The 22,128-nt window shown below is 37.5% G+C and overlaps 1 protein-coding gene and 1 long non-coding RNA gene across 4 annotated transcripts in view; one reads left to right on the top strand and one right to left on the bottom strand.

The window, feature by feature from the left end:
• LOC125160812 (uncharacterized) overlaps positions 1-8,861 on the bottom strand; it is a 47,845-nt gene extending 38,984 nt beyond the window's left edge. For both annotated transcript variants that reach the window (XR_007150382.1, XR_007150383.1), the window contains exons 1-3: positions 8,769-8,861; positions 8,619-8,695; positions 7,111-7,178 (exon numbers count right to left, since the gene is read on the bottom strand). This is a non-coding gene — a long non-coding RNA (uncharacterized LOC125160812). The remainder of the gene's footprint in view (positions 1-7,110; positions 7,179-8,618; positions 8,696-8,768) is intronic.
• A 128-nt stretch (positions 8,862-8,989) lies between these two features.
• ASZ1 (ankyrin repeat, SAM and basic leucine zipper domain containing 1) overlaps positions 8,990-22,128 on the top strand; it is a 52,349-nt gene continuing 39,210 nt past the window's right edge. The window contains exons 1-4 of one of the 2 annotated variants that reach the window (XM_047849026.1): positions 8,990-9,124; positions 9,525-9,624; positions 13,877-13,999; positions 16,830-16,941. In XM_047849026.1, coding sequence (XP_047704982.1) covers positions 9,020-9,124; positions 9,525-9,624; positions 13,877-13,999; positions 16,830-16,941 — 440 coding nt within the window. In that variant the 5' untranslated portion in view covers positions 8,990-9,019. Of the gene's footprint in view, positions 9,125-9,524; positions 9,625-13,876; positions 14,000-16,829; positions 16,942-18,373; positions 18,433-22,128 lie in introns of those variants that run through there. The other variant, XM_047849027.1, reaches the window with a different exon arrangement.

Below are 22,128 nucleotides of genomic sequence, written 5' to 3'. Positions count from 1 at the left end.
TCCTTTTTTTACCCATGGATATTCAGTTGATCTAGCATCATTTGTAGAAGATAATCCTTCCTCCACTGAATTGTTCTTGCACCTTTGTCAAAAATCAGTTGGCCTAACTGTGTGGGCCTATTTTTTAGCTCCTCTATTCTGTTTCATTCATATATATATATATATATATATATATATATATATCCCTTTTCCAATACCACACAGTCCTGATTACTATAGCTACACAATAAGACTTAAAATCAAGTTGAGAAATTCTTCCTACCTTATTCCTCTTTCTCATAATTGTTTTAGCTATCTAATTCTTTTGCCTTTCCACATAAATTCTACAATAATCTTATCTATTTTCATGGTCTCTTTGGGCTGCTCTAAAAGAATACCACAGACTGGATGACTTATAAATAACAGAAATTTATTTCTCACAGTTCTAGAGGCTACAAAGTCCAAAATCAAGGTGGTGGCAGATTCAGTGTCTGGTGAGAGCTCACTTCCTGGTTCATAGGGCATCTGGTTGTGTCCTCACATGGTGGAAGGGGCAAGGGAGTTCTCTGGGGTCTCTTTCATAAGGACACTAATCCTATTCATGAAAGCTCTGCCCTCATGACATAATCACCTCCCAAAGCCCCTCACCTCCAAATATCATCATTGTGGGTATTAGGTCTCAACATAAAATTTTAAGGGAAAGAACACAAACATTCAGCCTATAGCAACTATATTTACAAAAAAAAAATCTTGCTGCATAAATACCCAACTTTTTTTTTTAATTTTTTTTTTTAACATTTATTTATTTTTGAGACAGAGAGAGACAGAGCATGAATGGGGGAGGGTCAGAGAGAGGGAGACACAGAATCTGAAACAGGCTCCAGGCTCTGAGCTGTCAGCACAGAGCCCAACGCGGGGCTCGAACCCACGGACCGTGAGATCATGACCTGAGCCGAAGTCAGCCGCTTAACCGACTGAGCCACCCAGGCACCCCATAAATACCCAACTTTTAATAATCAATTACATGTGGGGAGGAGTCAACAGGCAGAGAAGTAGGGGGACCCAAAATTCCTTCATCCCTCAAACACAGCAGTATTCAGGCCAGAAGACTTGGAATTCCAGGAATCGGGGCTACAGAAAGACAGAAACATTTCTATGGGCCCACGGGGACAACCTGGCAGGCCATGGGTGTGTGATTATGAACTGAGAGAGATAAAACTGGTGGTGTAGGCACAGAGGGGAGGGATTCTCCTCTGTGGAGAGATAAAAGGAAGAGAAAGAGAGGCTGTGAAAGTGTAGGACTGAATTTAGACAAGAGAAAAGCCATGAACCAGCAAATGGAAAAAGCGGAGAAAGAACGAATTTCTAACTGTGGGGCTTTCCCTGCCGTTAGTATGCCTGGCAATGAGGAGAGCCAGCCCCAGGCTTGGTAGCTAGCTCCCAGGTGCAGTTGGAGAGAGCAATCCTCTCCCCTGAGTGCTGTGGGAAGAAGGAATATAGCTGCTCCAAGGACAAAAGACCCTGCAGCCACCACCCCATTCCCCAACCAGCCAGAGGCTCTTTGTCGGTGGGCTGGGAGGAGTGGCACTTCCCCTAGACCAGGGTGCACGGAACAGGGTCCTAAAGACAATGGGGTTTGAATCCCAGGCGAGAACCTGGGCAGCATGGGCGACTGTGGAGTGGAACAAACCAGCCCACTCATGCCCGTGTGGCACTGTGACAACAGCCTGAAAAGAGTGCTTTAGGACACCCAGTCCAGGGAGGAGAGACTGGAGTGTCGCATTTTTCTCCCCATCACCTACAAGGTGGGGTATCAGAAAATGGACAACAGGGACACAGTGGAGGCAGGAAACCTACACCAAACCATGCACCTCCGTGCCTGGTAACTGCGTATCTACCAGAGCGACACTGATGCTGGGAGAACCAGAAAGTCCCTCCTCTAGACCAGCACAGCCACCAGTTCCAAGGCATCATCAGATATCTGTCCAATGGTTTTGCATTCTCTGATTTGATTCTTGGTCAATTCTTATTTTATGTGTATATATACATATAAACATTTATATATATATATATTTTTTCCTTTCTTTTTTTCCTCTTATTTCTTCCTTTCTCTAGTCTGGTTATTCTGGTTGTTGGTTTGTTTAAGCAGACACTTTTAATCTATTCTTTTTATACCTCTTCTGTATCTCTTTCTTCTTTATTTTCCTCTATCTCTCCCTGGACTAAGCTATATAGTTTCTCTGATTCTCTGCCTGGTCAATTTTTTTTCTTTTCCTTTTCACTACCCCCTGTCATTTCTCCGTTTGTATGGGATAAGGCCCCTTCCACCACTCCCCCAACTTTAAAAAAATTTTTTCCAGGGATACTTCAATAAACAAATCAAAGCACACCTGGTGGAAGATCCAAACACCACTATGAGTAGGGAGATAAAGCAACCAGATTCACAACAATAGAGAGCACAAAACACACTCCAAAAACACCTCCTGAAAAGCCCAGCCCTGGATAGCATATGACCCCTTTGTAATATAGTGCTCAAAGATGCAGGACTCATAACAAGCTATTAAAATACATAAGGGACAGAAAACTAGCCAATATGATGAAATGGAAGAAGTCTCCTCAAAAGGAATTCCAGGAAGAAATGACAACTAGCGAATTGCTCAAAATAGATGTAAACAATATAAATAAGCAAGAATTTAGAATAATAATCATAAGATTAATAGCTGGGCTTTAAAAAATCACAAAAGACAGCAGAGAATCTATTGCTGAAGAGATCAAGAAACTAAGAAAAATTCACAATGAATTAAGAAATGCTATAAATGAGGTGCAAAATAAACTAGATGCAGTAACAGCAAGGATGGAGGAGGCAGAGGGGAGATTAAGTGAAACAGAAGATAAAATTACAGAAAATGATGAAGCCAAGAAAAAGAGATTAAGAAAATACTAGACCATGAGGGGAGACCTAAAGAACTAAGTGGTTCAATGAAACATAATAATATCTGTATTATAGGAGTTCCAGAAGAAGGAGAGAGAAAGGGGCAGAAGGTTTACTTGAACAAATTATAGCTGAGAATTTTCCTAATCTTGGGGAGGAAGTGGACATCCAAATCCAGGAGGCACAGAGAACTCTCTTCAGGTTTAACAGGAATAGATCTTCTCCGTGGCATATCATAGTGAACTTGTCAAAATACAAACATAGAAGGAATTCTGAAAGCAGCTAGGGACAAATGGGCCTTAACCTACAAGGGTAGACACATAAGGGTAGTAGCAGACCTGTCCACTGAAAGTTGGCAGGCCAGAAGGGAGTGGCAGGAAATATTCAATGTGTTGAACAGGAGAAATACGCAGCTAAGAATCCTTTATCCAGCAAGGCTGTCATTTAGAATAGAAGGAAAGATAAAGACTTTCCCAGACAAACAAAAACTGAAGGAGTTCATGACCACCAAACCAGCCCTGCAAGAAATCCTAAGGGGGTCCCGTGAGAGGAATACTGCAAAGACTACAAAGGACTAGAGACATCACCACAAGCATGAAACCTACAGATAACACAATGACACTAAATCCATATCTTTCAATAATAACTCTGACTGTAAATGCACTAAATGCTCCAATCAAAAGACATAGGGTATCAGAATGGAAAAAAAAAAAACCAAACAAGTTCCATCTATATGCTGTCTACAAGAGACCCATTTTACAGTTGAGGACACTTTCATATTGAAAGTGAGGGGATAGAACCATCTATCATGCTACTGGAAGTCAAAACAAAGCTGGAGTAGCCATACTTATATCAAACTAGATTTTAAACTAAAGGCTGTAACAAGAGATGAAGAAGGGCATTATATCATAATTACAGGGTCTATCCATCAAGAAAAGCGAACAATTGTAAAGGTTTATGCTCCAAACTTGATAGCACCCAAATACATAAATCAATTAATCACAAGCATAAACAATCTTATTGATAAGAATACTATAATTGCAGGAGACTTCAATACTCCACTTACAACAATGGACAGATCACCTAGGCAAAAAAACCATGAAGAAACAATGGCCTTGAATGATACATTGGACCAGATGGACTTGATAGATATATTCAGAACTTTTCATCCAAAAGCAGCAAATACACATTCTTTTTGAGTGCACATGGAACATTCTCCAAGACAGATCACACACTGGGTCACAAAACATCCCTCAATAAATATAAAAGAAATGAGATCATACCATGCATATTTTCTGATCACAACCATATGAAACTTGAAATCAACCACAAGAAAAAATTTGCATGGAGGTTAAAGAACATCCTACTAAAGAATGAATGGGCCAACCAGGCAATTAAAGAAGAAATTTAAAAATATATGGAAGCAAATTAAAATGAAAACACGACAGTCCAAACCTTTTGAGATGCCACAAAGGCAGTCCTAAGAGGAAAATACATTGCAATCCATGCCTATTTCAAGAAACAAGAAAAATCCCAAATACAAAATCTAACAGTATACCTAAAGGAACTAGCAGCAGAACAGCAAAGAAACCCCAAAGCCAGAAGATAAATAGTTAAGATTAGAATAGAAATAAATAATATAGAATATAAAAAACCAGTAGAACAGATCAATGAATCTAAGAGCTGATTTTTTGAAAAAATAAACAAAATTGATTTATTGATTTCCAGACTTTGGAAAAAGAAAAAAGAAGACACAAATAGATAAAATAATGAATGAAAGAGGACAGAACACAACCAACACCACACAAATACAAACAATTATCAGAGAATACTATGAAAAATTATATGCCAACAAAAGGGACAACCTGGAGGAAATGGACAAATTCTGAATGTACAGAATGTACATTCTGAATTCTGAATGTACAGAAATCAGTTGCATTTCTATACACCAATTATGAAGCATCAGAAAATCATGAAATCCATCCCATTTACAATGGCACCAAAAACCATAAAATCCCTGGAATAAACCTAACCAACGATGTAAAAAATATATATGCTGAAAACCATAAAGAACTTATGAAAGAAATTGAAGAAGACACAAAGAAATGGAAAAACATTCCATGTTCATGGATGGGAAGAACAAATATTGCTAAAATGTCAATACTACCTAAAGCAATCTACATATTCAAGGCAATCCCAATCAAAATTGCACCAGCATTCTTCTCAGAGCTAGAACAAACAATCCTAAAATTTGTATAGAACCACAAAAGACCCTGAATAGACAAAGTTATGTTGAAAAAGAAAACCAAAGCGGGAGGCATCACAGTCCCAGACTTTAGCGTCTACTAAAAAGCTGTAATCATCAAGACAGTATGGTACTGACACAAGAACAGACACATAGACCAATGGAACAGAACAGAGAACCTGGAATTGGACCTACAAATGTATGGCCAACTAACCTTTGGCAAAGCAGAAAAGAGTACCCAATGGAAAAAAAGACAGTCTTTAGCAAATGGTGCTGGGAGAACTGGACAGCAACATGCAAAAGAATGAAACTGGACCACTTTCTCACACCATATGGATGAAAGACCTAAATGTGAGACAGGAAACCATCAAAACCCTAGGGGAGAAAACAGGCAACAAACTCTGACCTCAGCTGCAGCAATTTCTTATTCAACAACACATCTCCAAAGGCAATGCAAATAAAAGCAAAAATGAACTACTGGGACCTCATCAAGATAAAGTTTCTGCCCTGCAAAGGAAACAATCAACAAAACTAAAAGGCAACCCACTGAATGGGAGAAGATATTTGCAAATGACATATTGGATAAAGGGTTAGTATCCAAAATCCACAAAGAACTTACCAAACTCAACACCCAAAAAACAAATAATCCAGTGAAGCAGTGGGCAAATGACATGAATAGACACTTCTTCAAAGAAGACATCCAGATGGCCAACAGACACGTGAAAAGATGCTCAAAGTCACTCATCATCAGGGAAATACAAATCAAAACCACATTGAGATACCACCTTACACTGGTCAGAGTGGCTAAAATTAACAACTCCAGAAACAATAGATGTTGGTGAGGATGTAGAAAAAGAGGAACCCTCTTGCAGTATTGGTGGGAATGCAAACTGGTGAAGCCATCCTGGAAAACAGTGTGGAGGTTCCTCAAAAAATTAAAAATAGAACTACCCTACGACCAGCAATGGCACTACTAGGAATTTACCCGAAGGATACAGGAGTGCTGATTCATAAGGGCACATGTACCCCAATGTTTATAGCAGCGCTTTCAACAACAACCAAATTATGGAAAGAGCCCAAACGTCCATCAACTGATGAATGGATAAAGATGATGTGCTTTATATACACAATGGAATACTCCTTGGCAATGAGAAAGAATTAAAACCTGCCAGTTGAACAATGTGGATGGAACAATGTGAAATTATGTCAGTCAGAGAAAGACAGCTACCATATGTTTTCACTCATATGTGGAACTTGAGAAACTTAACAGAATACCATGGGGGAAGGGAAAAGAGCAAAAATAGTTTCAAACAGAGAGGGAGGCAAACCATAAGGGACCCTTAAATACAGAGAACAAAATGAGGGTTGATGGAGGGGGGCAGGGGAAGAGGGAAATGGGTGATGGGTACTGAGGAGGGCACTTGTTGGGATGCGCACTGGATGTTGTATGTAAGGGATGAATGATGATTATCTACCCCCAAAACCAAGAGCACACCATATATACTGTATGTTAGCTAACTTGACAATTAATTACACAAAAAATAAAGAAGGACCAATGGAAAAAAGATCTATTATATGTGTATAATTACCAAATTTATACCTTTAAGACAGCCTTTCTCCTGAGCTTCATACCTGAACATCCAACTACCCACTTGATAGCTATACTTGGATGTTTCATTTTGAAGATGTTAATTTTGAGATGTTCATTTCATCTTCAAGTTTATCCTCTGGTCTTTCCCCATCTTAGTAAATGATACCACTAATTAGCCATATGTTCAGACAAAAACCTTCTTTACAAAAGAGTTTGAGTATCTTTACATACATACATACATACATACACATACACACACACACACACACACACACACACACATCATACACACCAGAATGTCTTTCATTTGTTGAAAAATATTTAATGTTAAATTGATTTTAAAGTAAAATCCAAACTACTTACTTAAGTCCCATAAGGTCTTCTTATTATACACTCCTTCCTTCATGATGGTCCAGCCTCAGGCCTCCTTTCTGGTCCAATCAGGGCAAGGATGAAGGGGAAGTAAGTGTGGTGTCCAGGGTGCAAAATACAAGGATTGCAAGAGCCTTCCCAAGAGGGAGTGCTTATTTAAATTTTGCATGTGATGCAGAACAGTATAGTTACCCTCTATACCACCAACTTAAAGAAGCCTTACTTGCCACCTCAGTCCCAGGCCTGGGTGCAAGCTTTTTCCTGCCTTCAGGCCTTGGTACTAGCCATTTCCTTTGCCAAGAAAGCTCTGCTCTCTGATTTTTTTATGGCTAACACCTTGTCATTCAGAATTCTACTCAGGTCTCAATACCTTATACAAAATAATGACAATATTAGTAGTAGTTAAAATTTATTTACCTCTTCTGTTGAGACTGAGCCCATTGCTTTATTTACTTTATTCAAACAATATTATATTATGAGTACTATCATTATCTCCATTTTACAGATTAGGAAACTAAAGCAGAAGAAAGAGGCTAAATTGCTCAAGGGCACAGCTAATGGCAATAAATTGTTTGGCTGGGAAACCTAAGTGGTTTGATTCCAGAAACCCAGCACATTTATCTCCTTTGTGGCACCTATAATTTGCAATAGCTTGTTTATTTGTTTACTTGCTTATTGTCTTTCTTGGTTAATATGTGAGCTCCTTGAGACAGTTTGGTTTATCTTCGATTTTGTCTTCACAATGTGCCTAGTTGTGCTCAACGATCCAGATCCATAACATTTACTGAAGGAAGGCAATTAGAAAACACAGGTATGGCCCCAAAATTACCAAACTGCTTAAAAATACCCACCTATGAAAGTCTCTGAAGTATATAATTTCAAAATCGTACACTGGAGATTCTTTACGAAAAAAACTATATCACAAAGACTTTTAAAGAACAGTATATGGCTATTTTCCTTTTAAATCATCTCAAGGGTGTCACAAATGTGCCATATTCCTTGATGGATCTACTTTCCTGTGACAAAAATAATTAATGTATTACCATTTCATCTAGAAGTTACATGCAAAAAAGTGAGTTTGAGGTTGGTCAACTTTTACCAGGAGTTGTTTGTATTGTTTACTTGCTTTCTCAATGTCTAAATCATATCTCCTTCCTAGCACTTTTGATTCACTCTCCAACTCTTCCTTTGTTGACTTTTTTCTTTAGGGCATCCACACTGCCTAGCTGGGAAAGCGTTTCTATGCACTGAAGTTCCCATATCTAAACTCAGATCTGAGATCACATGATATATAAAGGAAGAATTCTTCCTTTGGGATGGTATTTCCTCCTGGTTCCTTTGTCAGCTCCCTATTGTCTGATGGCTTCTTGAATGTAAGGACAGTGTTCCTAAGGGTTGTATTCCTGCCAAGAGTTGTCTGTCTCCTACAAGGTCGCATGTTTGACAGTGCGTTTGGCAGGGAGCGGATGGATGGGGTGAGGGAGAAAGCCTAGTCTTACCTGGCTTTATAGCTCCCATTATGCTCCACCGAAAGTACGGCATCCCTTTAAGGGCAAAACTTCATCGACCAAATACCCTAAAAAGAATGAAGAGTTAGTACCTGAAAGGAATTAGAAGCACCAGCTAAGAAGATGGTGTTCAAATCTTACCAGCCGGTTCAGGCACCCAGTTCCAGCTCTACCACGTTGGGCAGTGGGTTTTCCCCCAGTGAACACAGGGCTGGGGGGGTGGGTCCGAGGAGGCGAGGGGCGCTACGCATGCCCGCGCATCTGCGCCTCAGGGCCCAAAGCCTGTGAGCTCACACGCACGCCTTCCCACGCAACCCTGCGTGTTTCCCCAGTGCGCAGGCGCCCGCTGAGGGGGCGGACACAGCTGTGCGTGTTCGGAGAGGCTGGCGGGCATGGCGGCTGCCCTTGTGCGCGGTCTGGCTGTGGCCGGTGGAGGCGAGAGTAGTGAGAGCGAGGATGACGGCTGGGAGATTGGGTATCTCGACCGGTCGGCTCAGGTAGCCCAGGAGGCTTTGTTTTGACTGCACCTGGATCAGCCTCCCCTGGCCCTTGAAGGCCTACGTCGTGAAACCTCTTATTACCTTGCCTGTGTTTCCCCAGTGGAAATAACAGGCTTTTGGACTTCCAACAAACCCTCAGTTTTCCCGTTTCCCTACTGTTCTTTCCATCCGATGTGCTTCTTTAGGCTGTCAGTGTAGCTCTTCACTTGGATTTGCACCCATAGCCGTACCCATTTCCCATTTCCTTTAAAGATAATTTTAGTCATGAATTCTTTATGAACGTTGTGTGTTGCATTCCCCACCCCCAAGAAGATGTATGTGAAACCAAACATTTCTTCTTGATGTAGTGGAAATGAAAATATGTATAACAATTTTTTTTAACTTTCTCCTTTTTTAGAAATTAAAAGGGCCATTACTCCCTGAGGAAAAGAATGAAACATTTAAGAAAGCATTGACCACAGGAGATATTTCGTTGGTCCAGGAGCTCCTAGATTCTGGTGAGAGATAAGGGATAATTTCAATCTAACACAGTTGCCTACCTTCACAAGAGTTCCTTATTTTAAAAGGTTTGAGTTGCTTTTCCAGTGGAAGCACAATGAATGTTAATGTATCAAGTGTTCGGCATATCTTACTTGACTCTGAGTTCTCTTTGCCTTATTTTCTTCCTCTACCCTCAAATTTGGAATGTACCCCCCCCCCCCCCCCCGTTTGCTTCCTTCAGTTATTCTACATCTTTCAAGAAGCGCTGTTCTGACTAATCCTACCCCACCCCGGTAGTTCCTACACATTTTTCACAGCATTTACTATGATATGTTTCTCCAGATTTTTTTCTAGGTATGTACATTTAGTTATATTTTTCCTTTGTGCTGGGTGTGTATGTGTATAATGGGGCCTGAAGTAGGAATCACAATATGTGGGTATCTGTTCCAGCTTTATTGCCTACTCATTGTGGTTCCTTGGGAAAGTCATTTAAGCTTCCAGAGCATCCGTTTCTCTATGTAAAACATCATAATTCTGTCCAGGGTCCCATAATGTTTCTCTGTGATCAAATTAAGTTTTATTATTTTCTTGAAATATCTGACATAGGAATGTGAGTTGTTGATAATAATGATTGAGATTACTGAAGGAGTAACAGGCATTTACTATCTACTTGTAGGTACAAAACATTCACACAAAATAGATAAGTGAGCTTTTATATAGCAAAATGTTTTTCTTATATGCTAGTGACATTGCGTGGTTTAGTGAAAAGGAAATCATTTTGGAAACAGTACATTTCTGGGTTTGATTACTAGCCCTGCCATTTGATGACTCTGTAATCTTGATGAAGTTTTCAAACCTTCCTAAGCTTTAATGTCCCCCTTTTTAAAGTGGAGCTGCATAATATGAAAGGGTTTGGGGGGGGTATTAAAATGAAAGAATGCATAAATAAAGATCTTAGAACATACATACAATACATAAATATTAGCTGTTGTAACAAAAAAGCTGTGTGACTTTGTGGACAATAGAACTTGAATTTGTTTTTTTTTGTTTTTTTTTTTTTTTTTAAATCTTTTTTTTTCAACATTTATTTATTTTTGGGACAGAGAGAGACAGAGCATGAACGGGGGAGGGGCAGAGAGAGAGGGAGACACAGAATCGGAAGCAGGCTCCAGGCTCCGAGCCATCAGCCCAGAGCCTGACGCGGGGCTCGAACTCACGGACCGCGAGATCGTGACCTGGCTGAAGTCGGACGCTTAACCGACTGCGCCACCCAGGCGCCCCAATAGAACTTGAATTTGTAATTGAAGAATGAAACTGTATAAAATTTGAGTAATAGAAACAGCCCTAATGCTAAATATAAACAGACAGGAGCGTGCATAATGCTGAGGGGAATGGAAAAGGCAGAAATTTGCTTTAGAAAAGAGAGCTGCCTTGGGGCTTCATTTTGTAATGGGACTAAGTGCAGTGAGTCCTTTTAGGTGGAGGCTCCTAAAGGATTAAGACTTAAAAAGACCTTCTGGTAAAGTTTTTAGTGAGCTTTTTAAAATTTGTTTTTAGGGGCGCCTGAGTGGCTCAGTCCGTTGAGCATCCAGTGTCGGCTCAGGTCATGATCTCATGGTTCATGGGTTTGAACTCCGCATCAGGCTCTCTGCTGATGGCTCAGAGCCTGGAGCCTGCTTCAGATTCTGTATCTCCTCTCTTTGCCCCTCCCCAATCCATGCTCTGTCTCAAAAATAAACGTTAAAAATTTTTTTTTAATTTTGTTTTTAATTTAAAAAATTTTAAAGATTATTTTTCAAAAGCCAGTAACATGTAGGTATAAGTAGAAAGATACCTTTGTTCCTACTTTCACCCCCAGCATTCCTGAAGTCTTACTTCCTCAGGTAACTCTTCTTTTAGTGTTTTCTAGTTTCCTTCCAGATGTCATTATTTCACACTTCTAAAAATATTTTTAGGTTTTTGCCTTTCAAAGTTATTCTTACTTTTGATACATATTTCTGCAGCAGTTGAAAATTTTAATAAAAAATGAGCATTCCCCTTTGAGTCAGCTACTTCTAACAGTTCAAAGATGTCTCCAGTTTTTGTTATTCTGTTAATATGTTCAGTTATCTTTAAATTATAAAATATTTCAGACATTCTAAAAGGTATGGCAATTTCTCTCCTTACTCCTGGAGATACCACTTTCCTATAGTTGGTATTTATCATTCCTATGTGTATCTTTATATTTTTATTGAATGTGTGTGTATCCCCAAACCAGATAGTGTTACTTTGAATGTTTTTGAGCTACAGTCATGTACTATGTCGATCCTTTTAAACTTACCATTTTACACTATGCCTAGAACATAATAAGTGCTTAATAATTTACTTTTTTGAGCATTAAAAGGTAATGATGATGGAGAATTTTTATATTAAAGTGCTACATTTAGGGGCGCCTGGGTGGCTCAGTTGGTTGAGCGTCCAACTTTGGCTCAGGTCATGATCTCACAATTTGTGAGTTCAAGCCCCGTGTTGGGCTCTGTGCTGACAGCTCGGAGCCTGGAGCCTGCTTCAGATTCTGTGTCTCCCTCTCTCTGCCCCTTCCCTGCTCATGCTCTGTCTTTCTCTGTCTCTCAAAAATGAATACATGTTAAAAGAAATTATTTTAAAATGCTACATTTATTATCTTCTTCACATCTTTTCCTTTTTACCTTTGGTGTCACAGGTGGAGCAGTAATGTCAACAAGGAAAGAATAATGAGAATATAAAATGATCTTTTTTCTCATCTCATTCATATGCTTTCAGTTACAGTAGTTGGAAGAGGAAAATTGATTAGAGAAGACTAGTTAGGCTAGCAGTGTATGTATGTAGTAAGATGGTTTTATTTGGTTTTCTCCCAGGAATTATCATGCACCTTTTATCAATTAAAGTTAGGCAGTTGGGAATTTGACAAATATAATCTTTCAGCAACTTAGTGTTCCTACAGAAAAAAAGTCAGATTCTCCTCCCCACCCCCAACAAGTTTTCATTCCTTTGTTGAAGACGAAAGTGATGTGACCTTCATCTTTGCAAAAGGAACACTTTATAGCCAGAGACTATAAAACCTGTAAATTATAAGGCATTACAGAGAGGCCTACAGTGTTTTTCACATACAGGTTTTCTTTCTTTGAAGCAGAAAAAAGTTCTGGTTTTTTTTCCTTAATATTAGCAAATATTTCTTAGTTTGAAGAGAGACATTTCCACTTAAGACCTTATAGAAATGGCTTTACCTAAATTTAATGGGTTGTCTTCACTGCCTCATTGTATCTTTGTCTTCGTGTCACATTTCCTGTGCTCCTCTTCAGTCCTAGATCCAAACCTAGATCAGTTGAACCATTTTTTTTTTCTTTATATGACCAAACCACTCAGTGCTGTTGGAGAAAATCAAACGACTCCAGGGATTTGTATCATTAATGATTTGAGAATTCTAAGGTCTGCTGGCTCTTGTCCTTTCTTAACAGTCATTATCTATCTCTTCCTGTCCTGTTTTGGATAGTGGCTATTTAAAACTTCTTCTTGGGGTGTCTGAATGGCTCAGTCAGTTGAGCATACAGCTCTTGATTTCAGCTCAGGTCATAATCTCAGTGTTCGTGGGATTAAGCCTTGAGTTGATAGCATGTAGCCTGCTTGGGATTCTCTCTCTCCCTCTATCTCTGCCCTGCTCACATGTCCTCTCTCTCTCAAAATAAATAAATAAACTTAAAAAAAAAAACTCAACTTTTTCTTACTCCTCAGGCCTGATACCTCATCTTTTCTTCTCTTTATTCTAGCTCAGTGCTTGTTTGATTTCTCAAAGGCAGAATCAGAGAGTCATTTTTTAATTCTTTTCCATCACTTCTTAAAGCAGCTTTAAATTCTAATGAATTTTGGAATTTTTGGAATATCCTTTTGTATCCCTCTCTCTCTGTCTCCACTGCTCTTGCTCTGACTTTTGCATAAACATCTATCCTCATAACTGGTCTCCCTGCCTCCTTTACCACTCTAAACAGTGATACCTGTGTTGTTTTCGTAATACAAATATAATGATGTCAATCCCTGGCTCACACAATGCAGTCTGTATTTTGTAATTTCTTCTGATAAAGTCCAGGTGTAACTATTTTCTATTTTTTTCTGAAACCATTATTACTAAGAAATTCCCTTTAGTTATAAAGTATATGATATATGTCACTATGAGCAATACTTTAAGCATATGAAGGTGGCAATGATTTTTCTTTTGGTAGGGAGGCTGTTAAAAGCTTGTTTTTATATTTACAGGCCTTAGCGTAGATTCCACCTTTCGGTATGGATGGACTCCCCTTATGTATGCTGCTAGTGTTTCTAACGTAGAGCTGGTTCGAGTCCTGTTGGATAGAGGTGCTAATGCAAGCTTTGATAAGGGTAAGATGTTTTAAACATTTAAAATATGTGAATATTTACTGTGTATATATCTGTGTAGAAGCCTAATTATAGTCTTTTTAGGGGTGGGTGATGTACATTTTCCATGTTCTGTTTGTATATATTCACTTTAAAATAAACCTTTGTCCTTGAAAAAAAATAAGGTGAGATGTTGTGGTAACTTAACTGATTATGTTTACTGTGATTTTCTTGATTCCCAAGCAGTATTACATGAAGTGAAAAAAATTAAAGCAGTTTGAAAAACAAACCTTCGTATTAGTTTTATTATGTAATCAAAATACAAAATCAAATTAAAAATCATAAATATTTTGGAAAAACTCTTTCCAAAGAGGTAGTAGATTTCATTTGTATTATCTTAATAACTGGTTATGTCATTACATACCTCTAACTGTGTTGGAGAGTTTGAGTTATTTTTAAAGGAAAAATGCATTGAAAGAAAACATCAGAAAGCTGATAGCTTTGTCAAAAATTACTTGAAAATCAGTCTTTAGGGGTGCCTCGGTGGCACAGGCGGTTAAGCGTTAGACTCTTGATCTCTGCTCAGGTCATGATCTCACAGTTGGTGTGTTCATGCCCCTCATCGGGCTTTGTGCTGATGGCATGGAGCCTGCTTGGGATTGTCTCTCTTTCTCTCTGCTCTCCCCTGCTTGTGCTTTCTCTCTCTGTCTCAAAATAAATAAACTTAAAAAAATGTTTTTATAAAGAAAATCAGTCTTTAGATTTTAAAACTCAACTCTGAATTATATCACTTAAGGTTGTTTGAGAGGTAGCTTATTAAATCTATATATGTTTTATTGTTAAATAATTTCTACTCAGTACTACTTTGAATGCTTTTGAAAAAATGAGCGTATGTGCAAATCCAGATAAATTATTTTATTGAATTATTCCAGTAGGCAATTAAATTCATTTCATAATTCAGATATAAATTTCATTTTAGAACTAATTTTCACATTAATTTTGTACCTGTGTTAGATATTTGTAAAACCATTTCTATGCTGTTTTCTTATCTATGTATTTTGTACAAATTCCCATCTTATCATTAGTTTTAATCTGCTGCTATGATAGGTTTTTCTTTTTATTATGTCATTTAAAAATATCACGCCTTGGGGCGCCTGGGTGGCTCAGTCGGTTGAGCGTCCGACTTCAGCTCAGGTCACGATCTCGCGGTCCGTGAGTTCGAGCCCCGCGTCGGGCTCTGGGCTGATGGCTCGGAGCCTGGAGCCTGCTTCCGATTCTGTGTCTCCCTCTCTCTCTGCCCCTCCCCCATTCATGCTCTGTCTCTGTCTCAAAAATAAATAAACGTAAAAAAAAAAAATTTTTTTAAATATCACCCAATGAAGAGCACCTGGGTGGTTCAGTTGGTTAAGCATCTGACTCTTGGTTTCAGCTCAGGTCATGATCTCCTGGTTCATGAGTTCGAGCCCCACATTGGGCTCTGCTTGGGATTCTCTCTCTCTCTCTCTCTCCCTCTCTCCCTCTCTCCCTCTCTCCCTCTCTCCCTCTCTCCCTTTCCCTCCCTCCCTCCCTCCCTCTCCACCCCTCTCTTGCTCGTGCTTATGCTTGTTCTCTCTCAAAATAAATAAACTTAAAAAAATTTTTTTAATAAAAATTAAAAAAATACCACTCAATGAAAGCAGTACTTAGGAATGAGATTTATGAAAGTGTATAAAATACTCTGCTCAAAAAAATTAATAGTTTTCTTACCTACAGAGAATAAACTGATGGTTCCCAGAGGAGAGGTGGATGGGTGGGGGGGAGGGATGAGTTAAATAGGTGATGGGAATTAATGAGGACGTTTGTTGTGATGAACATCAGGTGTTTTATGTAAGTGTTGAATCACTAACTTGTACACCCGATACTAATGTTACACTGTATATTAACTGGAATTTAAATAAAAACTTAAACTAAAAAGAAAGAAAGAAAAGCTTTCTTTCTCTGCTTCTTGTAATCAGAGGGATACCTTACAGTTATAAAATGTAGTAGTTTATATTTTTCACAGCATGTTTACATATTCTTTTATATATCCAACAGTAGTCCCACCAGGTAAGGAGGGAAGATTCCTATCTATAAATTAGGTCTTCTGAGATGTTAAGACATCACTGGAGTGACAGTTTATCAGTGGCAGAATTGAGACTAGAATCTTTATGCCTGATCAATATTAAACCACTGATGTAAACCATAGCTGTGATGGCCTATTTTGAATTCCCCTATTCTTACCTGGAAAGTGTTTTTGTTTTTTAATATACTGTGATCTCTGCTTGTGGCATACAGGCCAAGAGAAGAAGATTTTTAGGAAACAGGTGATTTCAGAGAGATCAAGTAGAAAATGACCAAAAAGAAACCAAAGGATATGGCAGTTAGTTCATTTTCAGTAGGATGGTCTGGATAAAAACCAGATTTCACTGAGATGTCAAATGAATGAGAAATAAAGAAGTGAAATCAGATAATATCAATTCCTGTTTTTTAACTGCAAGTTCAGCAAGGCAAATTTTAGTCAGCCAAAAACTATTCACCTCCAGACAGCATCTCTACATAGAGTCCATGTTATTACCCCTTCCCTATTTTCTTGAAGAAAAGGGAATAGGGAATGGAAGTTAAGAAATGAATTGTAGATGTATTTTGGAGATTAAGGCAATTCATCTCTGATGTCATTTTTTGGTGAAGGAAGACAGTTATCTGCTAAGAGTAAGAGATTTGGAAACAAGTTATAAAATGTTAAGAGTATGGTAAGTATTTAGAATCTTTTGAATGGTCAAAGAAGTCTGTTAGATATACTTCTTGATGTTGGGGGGGGGGTCCTCACTTTTTACAGATAAGCAAACTATTTTGATAACTGCATGTTCTGCACGTGGCTCAGAAGAACAGATCTTGAAGTGCGTAGAACTACTGCTCTCAAGAAATGCTGATCCAAATGTTTCTTGTAGGTAAGAGCCTTAATACGTATTCAAAAATCATGGATATTTTTATTTGATTATTAGCCTGTTAAACATTTGATAGCATGATTTTTTAAAAATCATGAACAATTTGTGTTTACTTGGCCATTTAGTTGAATGAAAATAGGTCATACAGTCATGGTTCCAACTGTATAAGATTATCACAGGAGGGCATATCATGAAGGTAGTCTTTCAGATTTTAATTTTTAGAGGAATGTTCTAAGAATTTGAAGTGAGAAGGAAATGAAGACAATGAACTATATCATTTCCTATGAATCATATACTCCAAGGAAGAGTTAAGCTATAATATTTAAACCTTTAGTATTCTCTCTGTATAACAGTTACCTGCTAACCAATTCTACACAAATATTAAAAATTTCAAATAATACATTGAAATGTTTTAATTTTCCTAAGAATTTTCCAATTATGTTATTTCATATAGGTAACAGTGCCCAGATGTGTAGAAAACAAGCTGTAACTGTATCTTGGATCTGTTGAAATGCCAGTAATTTAAAAAATAAATCAGAAAGCTTAAAATTTCTGTTACTAACTTCTTTCTTAACCTGGCTTTATCTTCGTGTTAAATCTCTTTCTGTTTTATTTATTCTTCAAAATTAATAGAGTAGGAAGTAGGCTTTCTAACAGAAATATGTCTAGCATGAATAGAATTATTATTCATAATTCATTAATTCAAATAATAGTGATCTAGTGCCTAATATATAGAGGTAACTTTACTTGATTATAGAAGTTTTTGTTTACCTTATTTAGTTTCTTTGACACCTAGACAGAAGGTGTCTGTTTTGTCTCCCAGTGGACACTTGGTAATATCTGGAAACATTTTTGATTGTCACATCTGGGAGATTCTGCTGGTGTAGAGTGTACCGCTGACATACTGGGTAGAGGCCAAGGATGCTGCCAAACATCCTACAGTACATTGGACAGCCTCTCAAAACAAAGAAGTATCCATCTCAAAGTGTCCTGGTGCCAAGGTTGAGAAACTAGTGTGAGAAAAGTCAGGCTTATAGAGTGGATAATCAGTATTTAATGAATAAAGATTTTTTAAAGATCTGGAAAGAAACTACCTGCAAATTTTTAGCAAATTGATTCACAAGAACTTTTATTCTGTCATATATGGTATAATCCCTAGTTAGATATAAATTTTGAATTTGACTGTACTTTGGAATATGTCCAAGATACCTAGCTAAAGTAAGCCTCATCAATGGGTTCTATAGTTTTAATTTTTACATTTAGAAGTGGGTTTTGATAAGAATTGCCTTTCTGGGTTCAATGGGAAATTGGTTTTTTTTTGGCTGGTGCTCTTCAATTTTTATTTTATTTTATTTTTTACTGCTTCTGCACTGTATTATAGAGAGTAAAGCCTTTACCCTCCCAGTCACTCACTGTCTTGAAACACACTGAAGGAAGGTCAAGCAAGCCATTGTTATCGGTTCTAGACTTTGCTGCTTCCAGAAGAACTAGAAGGTATTTTTTTTTGATACACAGGATATATTTGGGAAAAAAAAAATTTCATTTGAATTAAAATAATATAACATTCGCATCTCAAGCTAAAACTACAGGGCAGCCACATAATTTCAAAACTGAAAACTGAAATTTCAAAACTGAATCTGAAAGAATATAAACTTTGGATGGATCTGTACTCAACTAAAATGGAGAATTATACAGCATGGTTGAAGAAAAGAACAATCTACATTTAATTAACAAATATGAGAAATACCTGAAAAACTTTTCAATTGCTTTTATTTTCATGCTCAAATCATAAAGCAGTGAAATAATTGAATTGTGTTTTCTTGCATAAAATGAGGATCTTAATAGAGCTGAAAAGAATAAGTCATGGGAAATAGTGCTTTTAGGCTGCAGATTTTATAAGGATAGCATTAGTGAACAGATGGGGATAGTGTGGTGACAGCATACAAGAAAAAAATCTCAGGACACAAGGGGAGTGCAACAAGATTTGGTGGAATTAAAAAAATTTTTTTTTAATGTTTGTTTATTTTTGACAGAGAGAGAGAGAGAGAGACAGAGCATGAGCGGGGGAGGGGCAGAGAGAGAGGGAGACCCAGAATCTGAAGCAGGCTCCAGGCTCCAAGCTGTCAGCACAGAGCCCAGAGCTGGGCTTGAACTCACAGACCGCAAGATCATGATTTGAGCCGAAGTCAGTTGCTCAACTGACTGAGCCACCCAGGCGCCCCAAGATTTGGTGGAATTTTATAGATAATTCATTAGCAGTGATAAAAATCAAAACCTATTAGAAGATCAGGAATTTTAGTTTCAATCCTTCTCCTTCCTACCCCTAGCCATCTTTTCTTTGTTTTGCTTCTTTGAAAAATTTTTATAATGGTAAAATGTGTGGTAAGAACATAAAATTTGCCATTTTAAGCATATAATTTAGTGTATTTTTCTACTATAAACTTTTGCCCCAGGCATCTGAAGTTTGCAGCCTTTTGAGCACTGCTCACTTTTCTAGCCTGAGATCCGAGCTGAGCTAAGTAGAGACAAGTAACTTCCATTTACTTCCGATACCTGTGACTATCTACTTTTTTTTTTTTTTTACCTACTGAATTGTTTTTTGGGAAATCACATTTGGTGTTTGTTGCTGTTTGTTTTGCTGAAACACTTTAATGCAGCTTAGTCATATTTAGCCCTAAACACAGGTGGCCTGCAATCATACTACTCGGAATTCAGCAATTGTGCCATAGCGTGGACTAATACTCCTTTTTTTTTTCTTTTTATACTGATAATGTAGTTACCAGTGACATTATAAATTATTAAAGTTTAAAAGGTCTATATTAGATTATTGGATATATGATAAAATTTGAAACCTTCAATCTAGCCTTAAATTTGGAGTTGAAATTTTTGTTAGAGTAATAATAGTAATTATAAAGTATATATAATTAACATTTCAGTTTTTAGGAATTGTGTGGGTTTTTTTCCTTCAGGTGTTCTGAAACATTTGCTTATATTAAAAAAGGATATGTATTTTTTTACATTAAGGGAGAAATCTTTCTGGCAGAGAAGTTTATTATATTCAGATTGCTCAGACATGAGATAAAGGTTTTGTAAAATCATGTGGCATTTTAATTTTCATAGATGTTTTTATCATCGTTGATAAGACAGTACACATTAACTGATATCCAAGGTTTTGACGTAATCATTGTGGGATTGTTAACTTATTGAATGTTACTGCCTGTGTTAATAGACAGAAAATACTCTGGGAAAAATTTTACTTTCTTTCTCAGAATATAAATTTAGTTGTAAATGTCACTGGAGCAGTTTGGTAGATTGAGGTCTAATTCTGGATTACAAGATTAACTTGTTTTTTAGTCATAAGTAAATATGTAACATATCTTTGCTCTGAAAACATAGACTGAGGGCACAATAATAGTCTCAGAAAGAATTTTTTTAAAGAGCTTATTTAGAAAGCAGTACTTGAAATTGTTATTTTGTGATTTTTTCCTTCATGTAGATTTTTATAAACCACCTATGCATATCCTTTGTGAATCTTTTTATTTACCTGTGTTTTCTTTATCACACATAGCAGCTTTGTTAGCAGTTTTATATGTATGCAAACAGTGACAAATACCTTAGTGTTGCCTTGCATTTAGGGCATGGCATTAATATTGCTGTTCATATACCTGCAAGTCTAGTTAGTCCTTTTGGAAGCACAGAATGGAGAGGATAGAGGTGAGAAAAGCTAGTTGATAAAAGCCCTTGACACTAACCTCTGAAAACACATGCATAGAAACCAAGACCTTAAAACAAACAAACAAATACCTTCCAAATTCTTACTTGACTTTGTTTTATTGGTGTCTAGCGCCAGTGGTAAGTGGTGTGGTGGCTGCTAAAGCTTCCACTTGGAAGAGACCCGTAGCATTTCTTCTATTTTATTGTGATCACATGGTCATATCTAGCTTCAAGGGAGTGAGGAAGTATAATCTTACTGTGCCACAGGGGAATCAGCAATATTGGGTGGACCGTTCTGATGATTTACCATGTCACCTTAAGTGTATTTTCTTCAGGGCATAACAATTGTATTTCCTTTTTACTGTATGTTCAAAGTAATAATTAATTTTGAGTTTTGAACATAAATTTGTGATGAGGAAAATTGGTATTTGTCTCAAACTTTTTCATTCACTTTTATATGTAATCTGTCCCTAATTTGTTCTTTATAATGTCTCTTAAAATTGGGGCCCCTGAGTGGCTCAGTCAGTTAAGTGTTGGGCTCAGGTCCTGATCTCATGGTTAGTGAGATATTGCCCTGCATGGGGCTCTGTGCTGACAGTGTGGAGCTTGCTTGGGATTCTTGCTCTCCCTTGCTCTCTGTCCTTACGCATGAGCACGTGCACACAGTCTCAAAATAAATTAAATAAATAAATAAATAAACAAACATACATTACAAAAATGTTATAATGTCTCTTAAATTCTTTGCAACTTTGATATTTATAATTCTACCTTAAGGGGTACTTTAATAGCCTCCTAAATGACATTTTTGACGGTGCTATGTCTGTACTTTGGTCAGTCTCGTCTCCTGTTACCTATAGAACACACTTCCTTTTGTCTATTAAGTAAAAGCCAAAATTCTCTGCAATATGATCCCACCTTATTTCTCACTACTCTCTAGTATCTAACTTCTTTTTCATTTTATTTCAACATTATTCCTCAGATACACAGTCATTCCTACCTTTATGTTTTTCCTTTTGTTATTCTTCAGTTTGGAGTATCTTCTTCTTCCCTCACTGTGCATTCAAATTGTGTCTTCAGGTGCCAGATTAATAGTCTGTGATGCTTTCCTGTGTTATTAAGCCCACAAGAGTACTTTTTTTCATAAGCTATGATTTTGGATGGGTGGTTATCTTATTGAGGACACTCTTCTACATCTCATTGTTCTTTCATTGTTTTCCTGTAGGAAAGTCTGGATTTCCCTATGAGCCACTTGACTACCCTAGTACCATACATAGTTTTTTATTCCTTCACAGTTCTTTCATGTGATATTTATCAAGTTCTTATTGATTTTAATAGATTTGTCACGGAATGATCATTTGTCTCTTTTATTTCCAAAACGTAACTGTGTTTGTGAAGTAATTCACAGTATATGTGAAGTAATACATTAATCCATTTATACCACAGAAAACATGAAACATGACTTAGATGCTGAATGTC

Source organism: Prionailurus viverrinus, chromosome A2 (genome assembly GCF_022837055.1).
Source record: "Prionailurus viverrinus isolate Anna chromosome A2, UM_Priviv_1.0, whole genome shotgun sequence".
Taxonomy (NCBI): Eukaryota; Metazoa; Chordata; class Mammalia; order Carnivora; family Felidae; genus Prionailurus; species Prionailurus viverrinus.
This window is presented reverse-complemented; position numbering and strand designations above follow the sequence as displayed.